The sequence below is a fragment of the Spermophilus citellus genome (assembly GCF_964194105.1).
Source record: "Spermophilus citellus genome assembly, chromosome: 11".
NCBI lineage: Eukaryota > Metazoa > Chordata > Mammalia > Rodentia > Sciuridae > Spermophilus > Spermophilus citellus.
The window spans coordinates 74088925-74113864 of record NC_138192.1 but is presented as its reverse complement, the minus strand read 5'-3'; the positions used below and the strand labels follow the sequence as shown (position 1 = coordinate 74113864).

Genomic DNA, 24940 nt, shown 5'->3' with positions numbered 1-24940 from the left:
CAGATTTCCTTCTGCACCACAATCTGTGGAAGCAGCCTGGGAAACTCCAGCAGTCAGGGAGCAGAGGACTGGGGTGTCCCATGAAAACAGGAGAACGTCATAGCTCTCGGGAGAAGCCCAGGAGACACAGACACTCCACCTTGTCCTTACTGCCAGTCTCTCCCAGGCCACAGGTCATCCTTGGCGAGGGTCATGACGGCCCCTCCTTAGGACCCTCTTCTTCACCCTGTGGGCCCTCCAGGCTGTCCTTCCTACTCGTGTCTCTTTTGGATAGCACCACCATCGGGAGCTGGTCATTATCACCATTTGAGAATGTCCATTTTATAATAAAATGTTCATCGTGAACATCTGTTGGACCCTTACTCTGTCTCTCACTTAATTCTTGCCCCCCCCACCCCACCCATCAAGTGGCATGAATCAGAATGCTGTCTGCAGCAGTGGGGAAGGAAATGGTGCCAGGACCCTGGGAGGGAGAACACCCAGAGCTGGGAACTGTGGAAAGAGACGGGAGTTCCAGGAGGAAGAGTGAGACCCAACTCCAGCAATTTCAGGCTCTTCAGAGAATATATGTTGCAGAGATTCAGAGCACAGGATCTGAAGGCAGACTGTATTCTAGACTGTCACTTAGATTTCTTTTTAATGGTACTAGGGATCAAACCCAGGGGTGCTCTACTACTGAGCTACATCCAAAAGCCTTTCGTATGTTTTGTTTAGAGACAGAGTCTCACTAAGTTGCTGAGGCTGGCCTCAAACTTGCTATTCCTCTACCTCAGCCTCATGAGTAGCTGGGTTTATAGGCACGTGCCACCACTCCTGGTGCTTCTTAGATATTTGACACTGAACAAGTTACATAACTTTTCTGAGCTTCAGTTTTCTCATCTGTAAAATGGGGCTAATAATAAATGTATAATAATTGCCACTTGGGATTAAGATCATATCTGTAAGTGATAGGTTGTAGCCAATAATGCATTATGTGAAACTGTCAGAGGCTCTTAGAGTAAGGAGATTTAGAGTGTTGTAGCATGACGGAAGGAGCCCAGTGGCTGCTGTGTGGGCCACATGTCGCCTAACACCTTATTTACTTTATGTGAGAGAAAAATAAAACCCAATCTATTTTATGCCACTGCTGTTTGAGGTTTTCTATCACATACAGACTTGATCTGAGCTTGGGATACAACTAATATCATATGGGGATAATATTAGAAGGACCTCATGGACTTGTAAGAACCCAGTGACTTGTAGGGGCTGGAGAGAACAGCACCAGGCATCAGGAAATTACTTGTGCTATTGCTATTTGCCAGGTTCTGATATCATTTAATCCCCACGGCAACCCTGTTCTCAGCCCCACGTTGACAAATGAGGACTGGAGGATCAGGAGGTTGAGTGGCCCTCCCGGGGTTGCACAGCCGGAAAGAGGCACGGAGGATCCACACGCCATAGCTCCACCCTTGTACAGAGGCCTCTCCCTGATGGTGACCCAGGTGGCACTCTAGCAAGGGCCGCACATGTACCACCAGGCCTGTGTGTGCAAACACAGACAGTGCAGAGGTCACGGTCACTACTGTTCATATCCATGCAGACTCTTTCTGATGTGCGTTATGAAAATCAAGTGCAATTTTTTAAAACAGAAGCAAGAAAAACCAGTATGGGGAAATGGTCCACAATGTCATTTCAGATCCCACGGCACAGCCACAGAAGTCAGCTACCATAACAAGCAGCGAACACTACTGTGAAATCTGCGTGGGCTGCAGATCTGGTTCTCACAAGACCCCACCCAGCACCTGCCAGGAAACAAACAATGTGCTTGCTGACTGGTGTCTGAAGCCCTCATTTTACTCTTTTAGGTATTCTGGATGAGGCCAAAACTCTTGTTTCTCTGGCAATGTTACAGTTCCTTAAAGGACAGAATGTTCTAGAAATATGTGGACACTGCACCATTATAAGCTTCAAGTCGTACCGAGTCACTTCTTGGTTTCCACCCTGAGAAAATCACATCGTACTCTCTGACTGTATAAGTGAGATCAAATCAGGCCCAGCCCTCAGTGGGTCAGATGATCTATGAGTTCATCTAAATTAGATGCTCTTCTGGGAGGTGTAACCTTAAAACTCATTGCTTTATTTGTCCTCATGAAGAGAGAAAAAAAATCCTAATTTTTAAAAATGAAAAAGGAGACAAGTTACATTTGTAAGTGTACTGATCGATATCTGTTCATAGGGGAGAGAAGAATTGGGGGGTTTTGAATTTAGGATTTTTTTTTAATTTTGAGCTTCTCTGTGAGTTTTTATTAATTCACGAATTCCCTGTAGCTCAAGAGATGCTAATTAATTCAAGAAGCCATAATAGCTAATCATTGGCTAAATAAATCTAAAGTGGGGAGTGTGTCACTGGAGATAGCACTGCTCATTTTAATTAAAATTACCAATTTGTGAGGTAATGTAAATAAAGGTTATTGTGTTCTTCTACTCCAGGAGGGATTAACCCTTTGCATGGCCTCCTGAGAACCCAGAAGGACGTAAAAGGCAAGAATATTTGTGGGACTTCATAAATGACTGGGTGAGGATTTTTTTTACCAGTGCAAATCCATTGTTTGCTGACCTTATAGACCCACGTGGCATCAAGCAGCCTTGAAACACAGAGTGGGGAGCAGAGCTGAGGAGTGTTGTCTTGAGGGAAATACAATCCTTGTCAAAGAAATAGTCGCCCCAAATGGTGCACCAGTCCTACAGAGAACCCGAGTGTTCCAGCCTGAGCTGGGTTTGGGTTTTTAAGGAATAAACATATGCAAATGTCATAAGTTTGCAGCTCAGAGTGGTCTCATTGGGTTAACAATTCAGCACTAACGTTCAGCACAAAGTCTAGGCCCATGTGGTTGTCACCTGGAGGGACAGGAACGCCTGCCCCAACATCTTGTGACTAACTGCAGCACTCACCTAACTCTCTCTGGGAGAGAGAGACCTGAGCACCAGCCGCAGACGGAGCACAGGGAACACTACCCCCACACAGGGCTCCTCTGAGTACTTCAAGATGAAGGAAATCAAGAAAACTGCAGAGGAAGACCCCTCTGACCTCCCACCTGCTGTCTGAGGAAGAGCCTCATGTGACACAAGTTGTGCCCTTAATCTTAACTGTGAGTTCCAGAGACAACTGAACAGGCAGGTCGTGCCAAGTTCTCCCCAGTATATTAGCCTTTTTAAGTCATACTCTGCGCTACTGTCTAATCTTCATCACACCTGACTATGATAACACAGGTTCCCCCTCACCCCCCGCTAAGTCCTTGGGCCTTCATTTCTGAAGGCTCCCTTGTCACCCAACTTACAATAAATAAATTTGTTAGGCTTTTCTCTTGTTAATCTGTCTTTTGTTATAGGGGTATCAGTCATGAACCTTGCAACGGGTGAGGAAAAGATACCACTTTTTCTCCTCTACACTGCCCAAGTGAGTCACCCCAAGAAAGCAGTTTATGTGTGGATGATCATATAGTGTCATCCTTAAATCCAAAGCTGAGCTGGAGTGATGCTCTTGCTGGATTTGCCCTTGACCAAGGGAAATCCATCTTTATTGTCTCCATAATCAGCTCAAAAACCATTGATGATGAAGTCCTAAATCTAATTCTCAATAAAACCCCAAAAGTTTTGGAGGCAAAACAGAGTATAGCTCACATTGCCTTTGGACCAATGATTAGGAAAGTATTTTTATAGTTTAGTCCAAAGGCCTAAAATGAGTTTGAAGTTAACAAAGGGGTTGGGGGGAAGGTGGGCAATTGGGACCAAGTTGGAGTTTACAAATGAAAATTATTGTTATCTTATCAAAAGGCCACTTCTGAATGGAGCCCCCAGTCTAAGCAGAAGTCTGGCTGGTACTTGAACCAGATAAACTTGTTATGCAAATAGCTTTAGCCACAGGGGAAAGGGCTGATAATGAAATTGCTACAAAGCCAACTGCACATTTATAGAGGTGACAAAAAGATCAGGCATAGGGATAAAAGCAGTGCAGAATTTATGTGAGCATCGTGTTTAATTTATCATAACTAAGCTGTCGGGATTCATGCTTTGACAAATGCATAACTAACACATATAAATGAGTCAATTATCACTAACAACCAAAGGTTCAGAACCAAACAGGGTAACTCTTTTTTTTCTTTCCTTTTAAACCCCAAGACAGGTTTGCTAATAGGATTTTAGACTTTAAAAATATATCTCCTGTCTCCAAATAAGGAGGCGAGAAGCAAATCTGAACAACACTTGGCCACATCCAGGGTTGCTGCCGCCTTACCTTGCTGGCCCTCCTGGATGCCTGTGTGCCTGCGCTCACATGGCCTATCCCCTGTCCACACTGCTGTGATCACTAGGCTGCAGCCAGCCTGACCCATTCAGACCCCTGCAGCCAATGAGATGTCACACAGGTCCTTTGGAGAGGAGTGACCAGCATGAATTGAGAAAGCCCTAAATGACCAAATGGATAATGGGTCTGCAGTTTACATGGCGACAAGGTATCAAGGTTTTTAAAACTGTTAAGAAATTTCTAGTCCTATTTGTTCTTTAGAGAGAATCAGTTTTGTTGACCTGAATCCAATGCTCTGTGACTCGGTCTACAAAGGGAACTGAAGCAATTATCTGAATAACTTGTGCTAGAAACAATTTTCCTAAAATTACCAGTTAATCAATCATCTTCTCCGCCCCAGTCCCTCCAATAATTGAAAGCTTACAATCTGAAGACCTTAATCCTCCACCCTTCTTTTCCAGTACAAGCAAGGTAAGTAGAAAAGCAAACCAAAGCTCTCTCTTTAAATAGGTATTTCAAACCCAGGAAGTGCCATTGTTTATATTTAATTAGGGAATTGAATAAATACAGCGAAATCACTTTTGGTAGGTTGAGTGACTACAGCTTAGGGTAGGCCACCTCATTTACAAAACCAAAGGATAACTGTTTGGAAATAGTGGGTAGGTTTTTGACTTAAAGATATGAAATGTCATGATCAGTCCCCAGTCTTGAAAATTCCTAAAAATATTGTTAGAAGGAGAATTCATGGTTGAAAAATATAAAATGTTAATAGGAAAAAGAGGATTGTGCAGCTGAGGTCGAGAAAGAATCTATGAACATCTATAAATATATAACATATTCACTAATAAAAAAAAATAAAAACAACTTATTCAAGAAAGAGAAGATTGAGCCAGGCATGGTGGTGCGCACCTGTTATCCCAGTGACTCAGGAGGCTAAGGCAGGAGGATCACAGGTTCAAGGCTAGCCTGAGTGACTAACTCAAAATAATAAATAAAAAGGATGTACCTCAGTGTTAGAGTGCCCCTGAATTCAGTCCCCATACTACAGGAGAGAAAGAGGGTGGGGGGAGGAAAAGGGAGAGGGAGATTGATTTGCTGTAAGGAAATGTCAGGGTGGGGAAGAATTTCTATGTTGTGTATAGCCCTAAAAGCCCCCAACCCTGTTGTCAATGATGTACTTTTATTGTCAAATCCATCCAAGCAATACCACGGTTGTTTTAAGAACACAAACTTACTCTTGAAAAAGTATACGGAAGCCAAATTTCTATGAATCAAATCACATTTTAGAAGCATCAGGAAAACTTGGAATGAGAAGGTGCATCAGTGAATGGATAATGGATTTTTCTAGGCCAACACCTTAGGAAGGTCAATCAAGGGTATCTGTGTACAGCAACGGAATGAAAAGGAAAAATGTTTGGTTCGGTCCTTGCCAACAAAATCACTGGAACCTTAGCTCCCAGATTTCTTTCTTTGGGGTGGTCTAAAAATGTGGCCCCCAAGCCCAGGGCATATCCTCAGCTCTCTATTCCCTCTTCCTCTTGTGGCTCCCAAACCTCAGGAAGGTTCCCTTCCTCTGCTCCTGGAGAGCATCATCCCCACTGCAGGTATCTGATGTCCCTCCCACCCTGGCCTGGCATTCCCACCCTGACTGTGGCTGTACATTCTGCAGTCAGAGCAAAAATGTCAGAGTGGGGTTAGAGGACAAGAGCATGTCCTCCACCCCTGGCCTTGACCTTCACAGTCACATTCCCACGGAGCCTCTCTTGGTAGAGTTCTTTTCCACTCGTCTCTCCTGAGGAATGTGGCACAAATCCAGGAGGGATTAGACAATCAACAATTTCAGGGACCCTGATCTGTATTGCATTTGGAATGAAAATGAAATACAGGTCCACAGCTCTTACCCAAACCCTTTGGGGCCAAATAAATTTTATCAAAGTTTAGATAAGTAAACTGGTACATTTTACTGTATATTACATAACACCCCCCAGCAGGATCTGGGGCAGCACACTGTAATCAAATACTAATATATCTGCAGCAAAACACATGAATATTCACCCTAAGTAAGACAAATAATGACTATAAATAGCCTCACATCAGTTCAGGTCATGTGTTGCCACCAAATCGGTTCATACAAGGTCAGGTTTTACTGCTAAATGACTCAACTGTGAAAGCGATTTGGTTTCTCGGAGCTCTTTGGATTTGGGGATTGTGGATAAGGGATTACAGACCTACACTGTGATTAAGGAAGATGATTAAGACACCCAGTTTGTTTTGTTGCCCAGATTCTTGAGGGAAGCTAAGTTTGCACGTCGGCATCAATGAGAAAAATGTGTGTTGACCTTCCCTACTTCATGTTTATCAGTTATTTGATCACTTCTGTCCTCCTCCATGACCTCTGAAGAGCTTGCTTGATACACTAAGCTCTGGGGTGCCTCTTCCCAGGTGGGGGGGGCACCTGGGCATGGCTTGCAGTAGATTGTTCAGATTCCTACCCCACGATTCATCAGGCCCCACCTTGGGACCTTAGGACCTCTTCAGCAGACCTAGGATCTTCTGCAGACTTGGAATCAGTGTGGTACTTTTCTAAGTCCAGGCCCAGGATCCCAGCATTGAGTCACCCTGCTGGTGTCACTGTAGGTTCTGTGTCTTAGATTCAGGAAGTCCTGCCTAGTGGCATAGCTGATATCACACCATTGAATCAATTCTCATCCTGTTCTCTCTCTATAACCTGAGCCTGGATTGGAGAGACTCACTATGCTGTCCCAGGCCCAAGTTCCTACTTTGTCCCCCAATCATCTTGGAAACTAGATGATCAAGACCCTAGAGCCAAGCCCAACACCAAAGCAGCAACACCTGCTAGAGACTGTCACCTCTGTCTTCTCTCTGGTCCTGGTCCCAGGGTGAACATCAGATTTTTAGATGCTGAGTCTCCTCCTTCAGTGAACATGACATGGTTATAATATTCGGTTCATGACAGAGCAGGTTCTCAGATAGATGTGACCCATGTGATCAAAGGGACTGATTTTAACCGAGTCAAATGGAGCTCCTTATTTTTTCAGATCCTGCAGAGGCATCCTCTGTCACTCACTGGAACAAATCCTACATCCCAATGTGCTCTTAGGCATAGCTACTTCTAGCACTCAGTAAATTCCACAGCTTGGATTTCCCCAATCACCGTCCAAGGCCTTGCTAAATAAGCAATGTTCAGAGGAAGAAATACTCACTGTGAAATAAAGTGGTTGAATTCCTCACACCATTTTTCTGGATGCAGTAAGGTAGGCGGAGGATTTCTGAAAAACAAAAGCAATTTTTAAAAAGTTAAAGTTCAGCAAAAGGCAAGATGTCAACTTGTCTTTACTGATGTCCTTCTAAATAGCTGCGATAAAATCTTCTGTTTCTTCCCCGGGTGGGAGTCACTCATTAGTGGTAACATATCAAGTACCAGCACCTGCTCCTGTGGTCATTCATTTCCATGTCCCCCTCTTTTTCGGCACCTGTGAGAGTTACACAGCTCAGGAACATTCTTCAGCAGCGGACACTCTAATGAGGGGTGAGGCAGACGCACCAGCCATTAGAACAGAGAGGATTACCAGGGCCACGAGAAAGTTATAAAAATAGTGCTAGGGGCTTTAGAGAAATAGACTTTTAATTGTACAGGATTTCCAGATCATTATGGTATCATTTGAATTAATTATATGATGCATCTAAAGTATACTCAAAAATGTATCCATCACATTTTTAACCATTTCCTTGCGCCAACTTCTGCAGTAGGCCCTGGAGAAAGCAGATCAGTCAAAAGAACATTCCAGATTCCAAGAGGCTCCTGGGTAGAAAGGGAGACTGACATATTCTTTTTCTAATTATTGGAGATCCCAGAGAATGAGAGGACCACAGGAAGACCCTCAGGTAACCAGACTACCTCCTGGTGAGAAAGCAGAAAAAGGGAAGAGCCCAGAACATAGCTGAATATTTACCCCAAAGAGATTTAATTTTAAAATACAAGTGACTGCATGACTTTTAACTGATAATATTTTTTTTCTAGCCATTAATGGAAATAGGAGCTTGTGGACAAGTCAAGTTCAGTAAATATAAAGAAAGGAAAATTTCTACACACTTAAATTATGACTGCAAGTTTTAAACCATTCTATGTGTAATCTGTGTTTTCTCCTGGATTCTAACTGCTTCCCAAAGCTGCAGAGTGCTCAGCTTCAGCAGGCAAAGGAATGGTTAGCACCAAGAATTGCCAGAACAAAATCTGTATCAGGCAGGGTATGGTGGTGCATGCCTGTAATCCCAGAGGTTCAGGAGACTGAGGCAAGAGGATCGCAAGTTCAAAGCCAGCCTCAGCAACTTAGTGAGGCGGTAAGCGACTCATGAGACCCTGTCTCTAAATAAGATACAAAAAAGGGCTAGGGATGTGTTCAGTACCAAAAAAAGGAAAAAAAAAAAAACTGCATCAGAATAGTGTGATTCCAATTTGCCTCTCAGTATCTAGTCTCTTCTCATATTGTGTAAGTGTGTGTGTTGATGGAATTTATTCCAGGAGAACTTTGCCACTGAGTTATATCCCCAGCCCTTTTTTCATTCTGAGACACAGTCTTGCTAAGTTGCTGAGGCTGGCTCAAACTTGTGATCCTTCTGCCTCAGTCTTCTGAGTAGTGGGGATTATAGGCATGTACCACCATGCCTGGAGTCTCTTTATGGCACAGTTTTTATTTTTGACACATTGCTGTCATAATAAAGACTATAATTTCTTGAGTTGCTTGCCCCTAAATGTGGCTACCTGAATTCTGACTACTATAGAAGTAAAATTATTGTGCAGTATTTCCAGAAACTCTCCTTAAAAGAAAAGAGACATTTCATTCTTTTTCTTCCCTCTTCTTGCATTCTGGAGCATGGAAGTGATAGCTGGAGCTACAGCAGTCATTGTAGACATAAGACAAACTTGAAAATAAAAGCTCTGAGCTGAGTTTGGCAGAGAAGATAGGGAGGAAACTGGATTCATGATGTCATTAAAGCTTCCACACCAGCTCTTGATTGCTTTTACCTAGTCTTCCTTAAATAGGAGAGAGAATAAACTTTCATCTTCTTTAAGCTGCTGTTATATGTAGCTGAGCCTAATCTTTTTTTTATTTTTTAAATTTTATTTACTCTAATTTGTTATATATGACAGCTAGGATACAATTCAATTCATATTACACAAACAGAGCACAATTCTTCATGTCTCTGGTTGTACACAAAGTAGAGTCACATCATTTGTGTTTTCATACGTGTACTTAGGGTAATGATGTCTGTCTCATTCCACCATCTTTCCTACCCCATGCCCCCTGCCTTTCTCTCCCTCCCCTTTGCCCTATCTAGAGTTCATCTATTCCTCCCATGCTCCGCCCCCATCCCCATTATGAATCAGCATCCTTATGTCAGAGAAGACATTCAGCATTTGGGTTTTTGGGATTGGCTTACTTCACTTAGCATTATATTTTCCAACTCCATCCATTTACCTGCAAATGCCATGATTTTATTTTCTCTTTTAATGCTGAGTAATATTCCATTGTGTGTCTATACCACATTTTCTTTATCCATTCATCTACTGAAGGGCACCTAGGTTGGTTCCACAGTTTGGCTATTGTGAATTGTGCTGCTATAAACATTGATGTGGCTGGGTTACTGCAGAATAATGTTTTTAAGTCCTTTGGGTATAGACTGAGAATTGGGATAGCTGGGTCAAATGGTGGTTCAATTCCCAGTGTTCCAAGGAATCTCCATACTGTTTTCAGTATTGGCTGTACCATTTTGCAGTTCCACCAGCAGTGTATGCCTTTTTCCCCACATCCTCACCAACACTTTTTATTGTTTGTACTGTAATAGTTGGCATTCTGACTTGAGATGAAATCTTAGAGTAGTTTTGATTTGCATTTCTCTAATTGCTAGAGATGTTGAACATTTTTTCATATATATTTATTGATTGATTGTATATCCTCTTCTGAGAAATGTCTGTTCAGGTCCTTGGTCCATTTATTGATTGGATTATTTGGTTTTTTGGTGTTCAGATTTTTGAGTTCTTTTTATATCCAGAGATTAGTGCTCTATCTGATATGCAGGTGGTAAAAATTTGCTCCCATTCTGTAGGGCTGAGCTTAATTTGGAGCCAAATATTATTTCAGGATATTATCCTACCATAGGAGTAGAATACAATTTGAGAAGTGATATAACAAGAAGCACAAGCGCAAAGGTGTGTAGAAGCATAACAAAGGGCTCCTTATGCAATGTGGGGAGTTCCAGAGACTTTATAAAGATGAGCCTGAGCTGGATCCTGAAGATTATGTTGGATTTTTCAAGTTAGAGAAGGCAAAGGAAGTCATTCCAGGATTAGAATGCAGCATGCACCAAGTCACAGAGGTATTTAAAAAGTCTGGCAGGTTCGAAGAAGATGAGTAATTTTGAGGTTAGACTTGTAGGTTAGTTTTGAGGTTAGTTTGCTCGATCGTCTCCAATCTTCTGCTCCCTCCATCCTCATCCAGGTCAGTTCTGCGGGTGAGAGCTGCAGGAACAGCCCACTGCTCAGAGCTTCCCCTACCCCCAAGCATCTCACATGACCACGAAGTCCTTTCTGGGCAGATTGGACAGACTCAACTGCAACAACATTATGGGCTCAACGCCAGCCGCCCTCTGGGTCTCCCAATAATTAGGTCAAGTATGTGCCTGTCTCCCTTTCTGTTCAGGAGCTTCTTGGTGTCTGGGGCATTGTTCTGGCTGTTTTGCTTTGTCCAGCCACGCAAGGAGGGGCATCTCTCAGCCACAGCTGAGAACGCCCTGGCAAGGGTCCAGTGAGCAGCAAATGGCAAGGGTCCACTGTGGCGCAGGAATACCGCGCCTATCTGCTTTCAGCCTGTTCCCCAGCAGGGAACGTGGGCAGGGGCCACTACCTAGGTGTTGGCCTCTGGAGAGCGGCAGCAGGTCACCACTCAGCCCACCCACCCTCATGGCTTCTCCTGAACCCACACAAGGAAACATCTCCACTGGAGCTGAGCTTCATTGGATTTGGGTTAGAGAAGCCCATTGGCTCTTGTGGATTCCTGCCTCTCCTGGAGCCCACTGTGGCTCTTAAAACGCAATCTTGTGAAAGATTCTTGTCTGTGTACAAGGAAACCCAATAGGAATTTGGAGACTTGACAGTGCTTTCTAGTTCTCTCACAATCCAGGATGGTCCCCAAGTAGTAATGCTGGCACCTCCTCAGCTCTGCCAACCCTGCAGATGTAGCCCTGCCCAGAGGGTCTCTCTTTAAAAGAAGGCCGGACTTGACTTCCAGAGCCAGTGACTGTGACCCAGGGACTCCTCATGCATGAGGGTGGCCTTCAGATGGATGAGTGGCTGGAAGGCCCACGCAGCCCAATTACCAACTCTCATGTTGAGCAACACAAGACCACAGAGACTGCCAGTCAGCCTAAAGGAAGACAACTATAGTCATGTGAGTTTTGCCCCCCTGGACTGGAATACTGTGGTTTGGATCCAAAATTCAGTTCCTATTAAGATGGTCCCCTGCCCAAGACATAGCATCAGGACCACGTGAGGCTAGCAGTGAGAGGTGAACCATAATCTTTCCATTTTGACATAATCCTGTGTTCCCCAAATACAATGCAGGTAAAGTCGACCTTCCTATCCCCAAAGCTGGAACAGTCAGTCTGGATTCATCCTAGTCCCTGAAATAGAGAAACAGCCCATCGGATCATAGTGGGCACCTGGTCTCAGGATAGTCATCTAACTGAATCTGGTGACTTGTGCCACAGTGTCTCTGTATGATAAGCTGGGCCCACTCAATTCTCTTCCAAAGGTTCATATATATATCTTAAATACTGAGAGAATAAGGCTGTTTAGAAATGGAAACTGAAATATCCCCAAAGAGGCAGACAGAGAGGCCACAGCATCCAGCAGAAATGATGCATAGGCTGGACACAAGTCATGGGGAGAAAACAGGCTGGGTAAAGGGGAGGCAAGAAACGTGCCCAAAGGCACAGACACCCTGCACGGGGAAACCAGGTAGGTGCTTCTCCCTCTGGTGCACCCGATATTAGCAGCCCCAGGGTTCTGTTGGTGGCCCTGTTCTCTTCCCATTTCACACATTCACCAAGGGTTCACTATATGTTAACAGCTGCCCGACCAGCATCTCCCTCCTTGATTTCTTTTCTGTCTTTTGGGTGGTACATCTGACTACTTCCTAGCTGGTTCCTGGGACACATCTTAAAGTCAACATATTCACCATCTCAACTCCTTCCTTTTTAGGTACTGGGAATCAAACCCAGGGTCTCATGCATACAAGGCAGGCCCTCTCCCACTGAGCTGTAGATCCCCATTCCTAATATTTTTTTCTGGAAGTTTTACATATTTAATACACAACCAACCCAAACCAGTGCTATAGCACCTTCATAACTAAAGAAATATCACATCCCTAGTTAAATATTCTCAACTGTTCAGATAGTGGTGACATTTTAAGCTTGACATGACAAGATGATCATAACCTTGATACAGCATAAATGTGTAAATCCTTCTAGAGCCAGCTTGATGTTCCTCCCCTTGGAGTTGTATCTGATTTTATTACTGATTTTCATTCGAATCACTGGGGAATGGGACAATTTTGCTATTGTTTTTGGCCCAGTATCACCTGACCCTGAAAGTCTTGTGAGAAGACACAGTGAGAAACCAAATCAAGTACACACTTCACAATGTCCAAGAAAAGGCCAAGAGTCAACTCCTTCCTTAAAACTGCATTCAACTTGGTTCTCAAAGTCAGAAACCTGGATTCTACATTTTCTTTTTACCCCACAACCAACTGGAGAAAGTATAATGGCTGCCCTGCAGATATACACCTTCTAACCCACAGCACCCGTTACTGGGCTACTGTCCATGGTAGCAGGGACCTTGCTGACCTGTCAAGGTGGAAGACCTGGAGATGGAGAGGTTATCCTGGGATATGGATGGGTCTGATTTAATCACTTGAGTCTTTTCAAGTGGAAGAGGGGAGCAGAAAGAAAACACAAGAGGCAGGAAAGATTCAAAGTATGAAGAAAACAGGACCCTCCATCACTGCCTTTGAAGACGGAGGTGGGCCATGAGCCAAGGAATGCAGGCAGCACCTGGAAGATGCTGAGCCTCAAGTGTACCAAACAACAATGGGAACTCAATTCTACAAACATGTGGGACTGCATTCTGCTAAGGACCTGAAAGAGCATTGAACAAATTCTCCATTAAGCCTTAAAAAAGGAGCACAGCCCAGATAACCCCTTGATTTTACCCAGTAAGGCCATGTCAGATTTCTAACCTAGAGAAATGTAAGATGAGAAATTTGTATTATTTTAAGTCCCTAATCATGGCAATTTGTTATGACAATGATAGAGAGCAAATACATCAATCAAGGCCAAGTGCTCTCAATTTTACTTCCTAAATCCCTCTGTCATTACACTGTCACATCCCAGCCTCCTTATTTTTCTCCTTCTCTACACCTCTTCTCCCTCCCCCAATCCATTTTGCACTGGTTAGCTAGAATTTCTTTATAACATACAAATATGACCAAATATGACCTTGTTGTTTCCTCGCTCAAAATTCAGCAGATCCATACTATCTGTATAACATGCCAACTCCTTTGCATGGTATATGAATGGTCTTGCCCACCTGTCCACCCAATATCCCATGCTCACCCAAAGCCACAGTGCACAGAAAGTGTAGTTCCTAAAACTGTTCTGCTCTTTTTGTTTCAGGTACTTTGCACATGACATACCTTCAGTTTAGAGTGTTCTTCCCACTTTATCCACTGGGCAGGCTCCTACTCCTGCTACTGCTCCTTGTACGTATAGTGCCGAGTACGGCAGCACTCAGTAATTTTGGCTGAATTAAGTGACTACATGAATTAATGCACAGAAGCATACAACATGTTGGAAGTCAGAAAGGTTGCCTGGACCAAGTATGACTTGGCTTCCTATGTAACATAAAAATTAGATAAAAAATGGAATAGCCCTTTTGGATATGAGTATATCCCAACTAAATTATTCATAGTAAGCAGGGTTTGAGGAAAAAAGAAATGGTGACTTGGGTTGGATTTGATAATATAACCCTCATCCTTCTACTTAGAAAGCCCAAATGTCCCCAAAATGTATATAGTTAAAGAAGCAAACAAATCATGATTTAAGCCTCATTATAGACCTTCTTGGAAATCAGGACATTACATACACGTGGTAGGCTGGATATAGAAGGGGGTGAAGACCAACAACTGTCACAGGTTGAGCACTTACTACCTACACAAACCCCATGCCAAGTGCTTCACATACAAGCCAAACCCCACAACAGCTGGGCACAGTGGAACACACCTATCATCTCAGCAGCGTGGCTCATTGGTTAAGCACCTCTGGGTTTAATACCTGGTACAAAACAAAACAAAACAAAACAAAAACCCACACAAGAGTCCTATGAAATCCTATGGAATAAGAACTCAGTCCTGGGGCTAGGGTTGTGGTTCAGCGGTAGAGCACTTGCCTAGCATGTGCAAGGCAATGGTTTCGATCCTCAGTACCACATAAAAATAAATAAATAAAATAAAGGTATTGTGTCCAACTATAGCTTAAATATATATATATATATATATATTTTTTTTTTTTTAAAAAGAACTTAATCCAGTTTCATGAATGGTGAAAATGCAACTTAAAAAGAAAAAAAATTCTCAAAAACATCCAGCAAAAAGTGGAAGAGTCAGGTTTTGAATTCAGATATTTCATTCTCCAATCTCCACCCATGTCCCTGTTTTCTATGTTAATCTCATGAAGAGTCTATTTCTTTGGAAGATGAATTAAGACAACACGTTTGTATAAAAAAACAACAGAAACCAATTAGCAAGCAACACCTCAAGAAGGTGCAAAATGAAGTCTTCAAACATGCCAGCATTCACCAAAGGGATGTGAGCAAAGCTTTCTCCAGGACGCTAAGTTAATTAAGAGAGACTCCTTGGAAGCTGTGCCTCTGGGACAGGTCCTGAACAGAGGGGACACAAACCAGTTGGCAAGGGGAGGAGGGTGTCAGGTAAGGAGAGGAAGAAAACTGAGAGGAAGATAAGGAGACCAAAGCCTACTCAGTAATAACCATTAACATACTACAGTTTAACACTTCGGAGTGTGTTCAACAGGAATTCTACTTATTTACTCATGAAAGCAATAAAGCAAGACATTTGAGTGTAATTATCTATTTGGAAAGTATTAACCACAGCCACAGAGCTGCCATTCTGATTGCAATTAGTGGATCACATTAATGAAGTTGAACAGGCATGTGCTTGTGTCCTGTCCCTTAGTATCACGCCCCAGCCTAGCCAAAGTGGCTTTCTCCTAAGTCACAGCTTACATGTTCAAAGTTAATCATTTAAAACGTGTTTATTAGTAATATGGGATTCCATTTTGGTATAAAAAATTTCCCAGTACAGGAGCACAGAATAAAAAGCAAGATTCCTCTTCACTCCAACACCTAACCCAGGTCTCCTCCCAGGTCAGTATGGTGTGTGTGCTTTCAGACCTTTTATACCCATTTGTTCCAATTGCTATTAGCATATAATACATATACTGTTTTTCTGTGCTGTTAAGTATATAATAAGTAAGATATAAATTTTATAACATATTAATTTATATAACTTTTCCAGTTTAGGGCAGTAGAAATGAGATTCCATGTTACACATTAGCACCCTGGTACTTATTTTTTTCCATTCATCTATTGGTAGGCATTCGGTTGTTTCTAATTTTCAGACTACGTGTCTAGAAATCATATGCGATTTTTAATTTTTTAAAAATTTCTTTGGTGTCAAACAGCTCTTGCCAGTGAACACTTCAGATTCTATCAAGTAACCTAAAAGCTAGAGCAGGCCATTGATTGAAATGGCTCCCCGAGCATTTCAGAGCAGAGGGGACCCCAGAGAGAAGCCCAGGAGGAAGCGAAGGAACAGCAAATGGCCCCACAGGGCTGTGAATAGCACCCCTGGGCCACAATTCCACTGAACACACTGTGAATGGCGACCTTGAGTTGTTCAACTCCACCCATGTCAAGCATGGAACCCTACTGCTGGGTTCCATTCAGCCACTTGCAAGAATCTGGCCCCAGTGATGGGTATCTTGGAGCAATGACCTTTACATATATGATATAGACCAAGATCTATTCAGAACACACATGTCGCAATTCTGCCAAAGAGGAAGCATCTCAAAAAGTCAAAGAAGTAGCTGAAGACATTTCTTTAAAATCTTAAAATAGATGAAATGAAAATAATATAGAAATCACTTTTATGATGCTATTCACTGCACCCTTGTTTCATGTAAAAGGTACCCTGTGCTGCACATTCAATCCATTAGAAAGGCTTCTTCCAAACAGAGTCAATCCTTTGAAGTAGGGGAAAGCAGGAAAAGAAGAAATTTGTAAGGAGGACACTAGACAGGGAAGTATCTGGAAGGATGCAAGAACAAAACGCACCTAAGTCACATCTCAGCCTTTGATGGCCACTAAGAAAGGAAAGGGTCGTGATCAATACCTAGGAAACTTTATTCCACAACAACTGAAGAAATTATGGAAGGCAATAAGAAAGAAAGCAAAGATTTATACTTAAGCTTCAAGCTTGTTGATTCTTTTGATTCTAATTCTGATTAATCTTTCTGATCCTGTCACTTATATAATGCCACCTGCAATGTCAGTCTCTAATCATTAAGATGTAAAGTCACTACATCAAATGACATGGCTCATAATAAACCCATCCTTAACCATTTACAGTCAGTTAGTGACAAAGTATTCCGCTTCCTCTGACTTTTCAGCTCAGCAGGAATCAGCTTCAAAGGTCATTGCAGGATCTCAAGCTCACATGTCCCCATGTCAGCTATTATTACCCGGGCCTGTACCTAAGATGGGAGGGTCATCAAGCACCATCAATCCTTGGCCACTACCCCAACACTTCAATGTTCACAAAAGGCAAGAGTTGCACTCCCTCCAGTCTCTACAGCACAGGGGCACCTTTCCTCCACTGTCCTCTCCTTATGCAAACATGCAGGATTCATAAGCAGCTCAGCCATGCATGCAGAGTGCAGGAGAAAGTCAAGGGCAAGAAAAGGTGCCATGCCAGTGGAGATGATGGAGGGATGAGTGGATGTGTGGCTGTCTGCCTGAGCCACAGTGGTCATCTCCCTGCACCATTCCTTAATCCCCTCCCTCGACAAGAACAAGCACCATCAAATCCCACTGTTAATGTCTAATGTGGCAAAGATGTAGACCTTGCCCCGGGGCTGACTAATGACCTTTTTCCTTTGTGGTCCTCCACACACAGAGAGGAGACTACAAACCTGTCTTTTTCACACATTTTTAAATGCATGATTTTTTTTCTTTACTTCATGGCTTTAAAGAGCTATGTTTCAAGTAGATCATGTTCTGTAAATATTTCTCCATCATCAAATTACCGTTTATGCAAGATCTTTGGGATTGTACTCTTTTAGGATGATCATTCTAGCTTGTCTGAACATTGGGGAGATACAGAATAACACTGCAACTGGATTAGCATTTTTTCCTCAATATTTATTTTTTAGTTGTAGTTGACCACAATATCTTTTTTTATATGTGGTGCTGAGAATCGAACCCAGGGCCTCGCACGTGCTAGGCGAGCACTCTACCACTGAGCCACAACCCCAGCCCTGGATTAGCATTTTAAAATTATAAAGGAAAAATTTTTTAAAATTATAAAGGAAAAAAATTCATGAAGGAAAAAATAATTATAGGTAGCGTATGAAAATCACAATGATACAGTAGATGATCAGAGGACAGCAAAGGCAGGGGTTGAACAGCTGTGATTTCCTGGAGCTTCCATCACTTTCCTCTGGTGATAAGTGATTTAGAGTATTTTTATACGAAAATCACTAGGGAAGGCAGGGGCCATGGTTGACAATAAAAATCCAAACTTCTCTTTGCCTGGGTCCTGCACTAATTTGGAAACAAGATTAAATAGTCAGCAGATAGGGTCTAAAATAATACCCTGGACCACCACAGGCCCCTCATGAAGGGCAGAGCTTTGGCCACTGAGTTTCCTATGCCGAGAGCAATCAAGCCGCAGTGGGACTCCCCAGAAAAAGGAGAAGGGGACCAGCTGGGCTGTGCCTGTGCTTTTCCTCCCCAAACTCACTTCTGAACCTCTAGAGTCCACTTTACCTTCTGAATATAGCCCCTATTGCTCTGAGGCTTGTTTTTAAAAGACATGTTTTTTTTCTCTCTCTTCTCCCCTCTCCCTCTCCCTAACAAGATTAGGGAGACAGTGTTGTCTTTTCTTCCCCTAGTTAATTGTCCTTGAACACACCCACCACAGGAAGGAGGTGGCTGCAGAGGATCTGGGAAGTGAATATCTCCCAAATTAACAAGTGAATCCTAACATACCACTGGGCGCCCTGTGACCCCTGCCGGACAGAGCACCCCAGGAATGCAACATTCTAGGAGTTTCTTCAGAAAATCCCCCAGTTCTTCCTGATGGGCCTGGAGTCCCCTGTGCTTCTCCTTAACTAGCAAAGCAATAAACCTTCTATTTCCTCTTTCTCAAAATCATGTTCTCATTATTAATTTGGTATGAATTGGCATCAGGGACAAGGACCGAACTTTCAATAACACTAGGATTCAGTCAGTGTGGGCACAATCAGAAGATAGATACCACACTAGTAATTTTAGTGGGGAAAATTTGATATAAAAAATTATTAGCTCGTGACAGAGGATTAGAAACTGAGGAATAAAGAGAACTAAAGAAATCAGGAATAACAGATATGAGCTGAGATACAGTACCCAAGAGGCAGCACATCAAAGCACGCCTACCCCCAAACACAAGGCTGAGAGTCCGACTTCACTGGAAAGAATGTAATAATAATGTCACTTGGTGGTGAAAAACCCTTGGGAGGGCTGGGGAGCAGGAGATCACCTGCTGGGATATTTTTTGAGACTCACTGGGAAGCCCCCCCCCTTTTGAGCACTAGTAAAAACAGCCGAGGGGACGCAGCAGGGCAAGTGTCCCAAATGCCACTGGGAGACAAAGGCCACTGAAGCAAGAAGGAAAAAGCACACCAACACCAGTGTCCCTTCCTCCTACAGTGGCCTTCCAGTGCCCTCTACTGGCAAAACTTAGCATTTGTCACATGGCAAAGGAGACAGGTTCACCAAGCCCACAGAGCAGAGCTAAGGGTAGATGTGGCGTCCAAAGGCTGATGGCTGGCACAGGAATGATGTGACTGAGATGACAGAGGCAGGGGTGTCATGATGCTCCCTCTTTTTTTTTTATTTTAAGAGATGAGACATCAGATTTTAAGAAATTTCAATTTCAGGCTGACAACTTCAAGTTACCCATTGAATGAGTCCAGTCTCCTGTGACATCGTAAGAACAAGTGCTGGAGATCTGTGAGAGGTATTGAGGAGATGGTGAAAACCCTCCTCTTCTACCTAAGAAGTGTGTCTGCCATGGAACATGAAATGCCCTCAATATGACTCCTTGATTTCCATCTGAGAAGTTCCTTATTGAATTGGGAATGTTCTGGGAGGTATCATATTATAAACTTTTACTGGCCAAAACTGTCCCTGGGGATAAATTACAGTCAAGAATGAAGACTTACCAGGGAAGTGAAAAATTGTGCTCCATTTGTGTACAATGAATCGAAGAGCATTCTGCTGTCATGTATAACTGATTAGAACAAATAAAAAATAAATTTAAAAAAAGAAAAAAGGGGCTTAGAAAAAAGGGGCTTAGAGTCAGGCACATTGGCACACACCTGTCATCCCAGCTAATTGGGAGGCTGAGGCAGGAGAACCATAAGTCCCAGGTCAGTCTAGGTAAATTAGCAAGACCCTATCTCAAAATACAAGAATATAAAGGGCTGGGAATGTAGTTCAGTGGTAAACCCCTTTGCCCCAGATTTGGTCCCCAGTACCTACCCCCACCAAAAAAAAGAAGGGTCAGGTGGCATGGCACCTCTTTTTACTCTTTCTGTTCCTCTGTTTCTAAGATTTATCCCATCATAGGAAGACAAAAGAAGTCAATAAAAGTCTGTGTAGGCCAGGAGCAATGGCACATTCTTGTAATCCCAGCAGCTTGAGGCTGAGGCAGGAGGATCTCGAGTTCAAAGCCTAAAGAACAGCAAGGTGCTAAGCAACTCAGTGAGCCCCTGTCTCTAAATAAAATACAAAATAGGGCCAGGGATGGCTTGGTGGTTGAATACCTCTGAGTGCAATCCCTGGTACCAAAAAAAAAAAAAAAAAAGTCTGTGTGACTCAAAACTCTTGCAATAGGATTGTGCCCACAGAAAGGGAACTCCTCTTTCTTCTGAGCCCCAATTCCCCATCACATCAGTGGAGTGCTGGGTTGACAGGAAGTAGGCTGAGGGAAGCAGATCATGGTTCTTTCTCCTACTCTCAGGCCAATCAGGAACCCAAGACTTCCCTATATACTGGACCATTTCTCTGCAGAGTTTAATATTATTTCTGGAGACTGAGTGATGATAATAGCATGGTTAACATGTCTTGAGAGCTTACTCTGTGTAAATACTGCATGAAGAATGAACTCTATGAAGCATATTTTTAAAAATCCCCATTTTATAGATAAGGAAACTAAGATCCAAGAAATTCTGAGTCTGGTGACATCGTGGCCAGGCTTCAAATACAGGCAACCCAACTCTAACTCTTCACTTGCAACCACCTCACCAGCCCACCCAGTTGGTTAACAAGATAGCACAGTATCTTTAAATTATGCCATTCATGATTCAGATTGAGCAATTCGTGCTATATTAATGGGAATAGGAATGTGATGTGGGACGCCAGTCAGCTTCCTGGCCTCCTATCAAGTTACATTTCGTCCTCTTCGATCACCAACACATATTTTATTTGAGATGCAGAATGATCAGTAATAGGGAGTATAAGCTAAGAACGTTTTCATCTGTCAAGTTTTATGTGCTTTCTGTCATTCAACTCCCTCCAAAGTCACAGCTGGTAAAACCAAATGGATCATTTTACCACAATCAGACCAACGTCACAGTTCACCAAGCACCATTTGTCCTCTAAGGCAAAGCCATGCACCTAATTATAACACCCTGTTAATAAATTTATAATAGACAAAAAGGAATTGACTGCTATGGATTTTTTTCCCTAGCAAAGCAAAACCATTTAAAGGGCAGATTGCACATCTATTCCTTCTTTTATTGTTTCCATAAAGTTAGCAATAGATTCTAGACAGGAAAAATCAGGGCAGACCTCAGATGAACAGATTGTATCATCAGATCCTACCACATTGTCTCTAATGGGGAAAATTAGCAGCTGAACATCAACACCTGTCACCATGAGCAGACCCTGGCACACACACCAGGTAGGACGGCTGTGCAGTTCCTTAGAGCAATCTGAGCCTGGGCCACCAGAGACAGCACACATGCCAATGCCCACAGAAGCATAGGCAGGCAGGCTCCATTTAAAATTAGGTGGATGTAGGAAATGCCAGGGGAGATGTAGCAGCAATTCCTAAGAAAGACTGGGCATGAACAAAAGTGAGCTCTAAAAAGGCTTCGTTGAAACAGTGCTAACTATGTAAGAATGGGATTGCAGACTTGGGCAGAGAAACCAGCCCTGGCAGGAACCACTGAATGTTCATCTCCTTTCAAGGGCAAAAGATGCCCCAGCAGCACCCCTTCTCACACCTGGGTGGCTTGGGTCATGACTCCACTGAGCCGAATTACGGCCGATTGTTTTCCCCAGCCTCAAGGTCAATTGCAATAATTGCTACTGAATAGATTATTCCACAAGCCCTGGCAATTTTCAAAGGGGACCCAAGTGAGGAAGCCCACATTTATTTTTCTGACATTATAAGCATGTCTTCTCTTTATAAGGGTTTCGGCCATTTTTCTGCCTGGTTGCCTAGCAACCCTTTAAAGGGACAGAAATATGGGAGAGGGATGCTGGAGACTTACAGATGAGTGAATTTGTATTTATTTCCCAGATTCCTATTCCAAAAATCAATCTGTTGCCTTCTCCTAGGGCAGGAGTAGGGTAGGCAAGGCAGGGCTGTGCTCTAATATAGCAAGAATACACAATGTCAGAAAGTGCAGCTACACAAGCAGATTCAGCGTATGGGATATTGCATATTAGTCAGCTACATAAACATCAAGTGGTGAGAAACATGTTGAGTATAAAAAGTGCCCATTTCATCATCCTCTGTCAAGAAAGTCTCAGACCAGCCTTGAGGGAGTCCTATAGGCTCTCCCACTGCATCCTTCATCTTGTCTGCCTGACACCATTCCTTTCACTAAATTACATGACATTTCAATTCAGTTGTTCAAGTTCATTTGCAAGGAATTAAGCTAAGTGGTCCTCTACAAATCTTTTAATTTCCCATGACTGTGGTTCCTTTCCTCTTCTTATTTTATATGTTTAAACTTCTCTCTCTCTCTCTCTCTCTCTCTCTCTCTCTCTCTCTCTCTCTCTCTTTTTCCTCCCTGGGGCTAGGTTAGTTAAAATTTTATCTATTTTATTATTTTTATCCAAAAAAGTTCGTGATTTACACATTGGTTCTACAGTTTTGTTTTTTTCTATATTGTTTCACTAATCTCCACTTGTACTTTATTAAATCCTTCATTTTGCTTTACTTTAAAAAACCTAATTTCTTGAATTGGAAGCTTAATTCATTTATGCTTGTTTGTTCTTGATTATTGATACAAGTATTGGGACTATGAATTTACCTCTAATCTCTGCTTTAACTATTTCCCATTAATTTGAATGTGCAGTATTGATTCTGATATGCAATATTTTGAACATTACTATTTTATATTTATCTACCTCAGTTTCCATTGAGATTTTCTTAGCCTGAACTTTTTGCTTTCTGTGGGATTTTTGGTTTGTATTTTTGTTGCATTATGGTCAGAGAATATTGTTGGCACTACGTATAAATTTGGAATTTGAGAATGTTTTTATAGGCTTTGTAGCTCTTGTAATGTATGTATATTTATGTATATGAGTTACATAGATCTTTAAAACATATTTAAACATAAGCAATATATTCATATGTAATATATAGTAAATATACTTTGTAAATATATAATTATATAAAAACAAGTATAATAGATACATAGATATCACAAACTCTATCCCTTAAAAATAGAGAATGTGCTTCCCAAGTGTCCATGAAACAGTAACAAAAACATACACTGTTGCTTTTCTTAATCTATTGTTTAAAATATCTCTCTCATGGAATGAGATATGCTCATTAAATGAACTCTGCAGCCAAACTCTTCATACTTTCTGAAATTTCTATTTTATGAATGTGATGCCACAAATAGATATGCTTCTGACATCATCTTTATTTTAAAATAACATCTATAAAAAAGTATCTTATTGGACTAAATGGTTCTGTCATGAGTTCAATATTACCTATTAAACAAAGTGGTCCTCTACGATTCTTTTAATTTCCCCTGACTGTCGTTCCTTTCCTCTTCTTATTTTGTATGTTTAAACTTACTCCTTTTTTCTGGACTAGGTTAATTAAAAATTTGTCTATTTTTGCTTTATAAAAATCAGGATATTTTAAAGAAATTGAGAAAAAAAATGAGAAGACTGGGTCTGGGGATGTGGCTCAAGCGGTAGCGCGCTCGCCTGGCATGCATGCGGCCCGGGTTCGATCCTCAGCACCACATACCAACAAAGATGTTGTGTCCGCCGAGAACTAAAAAAAATAAATAAATAAATATTAAAAGATTCTCTCTTACTCTCTCTCTCTCTCACTCTCCTCTCTCACTCTCTCTTTAAAAAAAAAAATGAGAAGACTATATTAAAGGACTATATTAACCCACAAGTTTCCCATTTCCTGTTCTCTTGATTTTTTACTATAGACTTCAAGTTACCATTTGTCTTCATTTCCTTTTAGCCTGATGGAAAACCATTAGCGTTTCTTGTACAACAGTTGAGCTAACAACAAAACATATTCATATTTGCTTATCTGACATTGCCTTTATTGTACCTTCATTTTTTGAGGGATAGTTTTGCTAGATGGAAAATTCTCAGTTAACAATCCCCACCCCTCAACCAGTTTGAATATGTCATTGCACTGCCTTCTGACTTCCATCTTTCAAATGAAAAGACAGCTATTAATCATACTTATGCTCCTTATACATGGCCAGGTACTTTTCCCTTGCCAATTTCAAGATTTTCTTTTCTTCTTTCAACAGTTGACTATAGTATGTTCAGGTGTCAATCTCTTTATATTTATCCTACTTTAGGTTTGTTGATCTTCTTAGTTGTATAGATTGATTTTTTTTAAATCAAATGTGGATGTTTTTCACCCATTGTGTGTGTGTGTGTGTGTGTGTGTGTGTGTGTGTGTGTGTGTGTTTCCTCTTATCTCCTTCTGGGAGGCCCTTTATTTGTGTGTTGGAATGCATGATTGTGTTTCATGTGTCTTTGTAGCTCTATTCATTTCACTTCAATGTATTGTTGTTGTTGTTTTCTCCTCCGTGTTCTTCAGATTGGTTAATTTCCACAGATCTATTTTCAGGTTCCTTAAGTCTTTCTTTTAACACCTCAAATCTGCTGAGCTCTCGAATGAATTTTTTTTTCATTTTAATTATTGTACTTTTAACTGTTATTGTAGTGGGATGGAG

The 24940-nt window shown here is 42.0% G+C and overlaps 1 protein-coding gene across 1 annotated transcript in view; it reads right to left on the bottom strand.

Moving 5' to 3' along the window:
• MYO3B (myosin IIIB) overlaps nucleotides 1-24940 on the bottom strand; it is a gene marked incomplete at its 5' end in the record, with an annotated part of 464298 nt that overhangs the window by 292271 nt on the left and 147087 nt on the right. The window contains one exon of the mRNA XM_081260604.1: nucleotides 7507-7572. Coding sequence (XP_081116730.1) covers nucleotides 7507-7572 — 66 coding nt within the window. The remainder of the gene's footprint in view (nucleotides 1-7506; nucleotides 7573-24940) is intronic.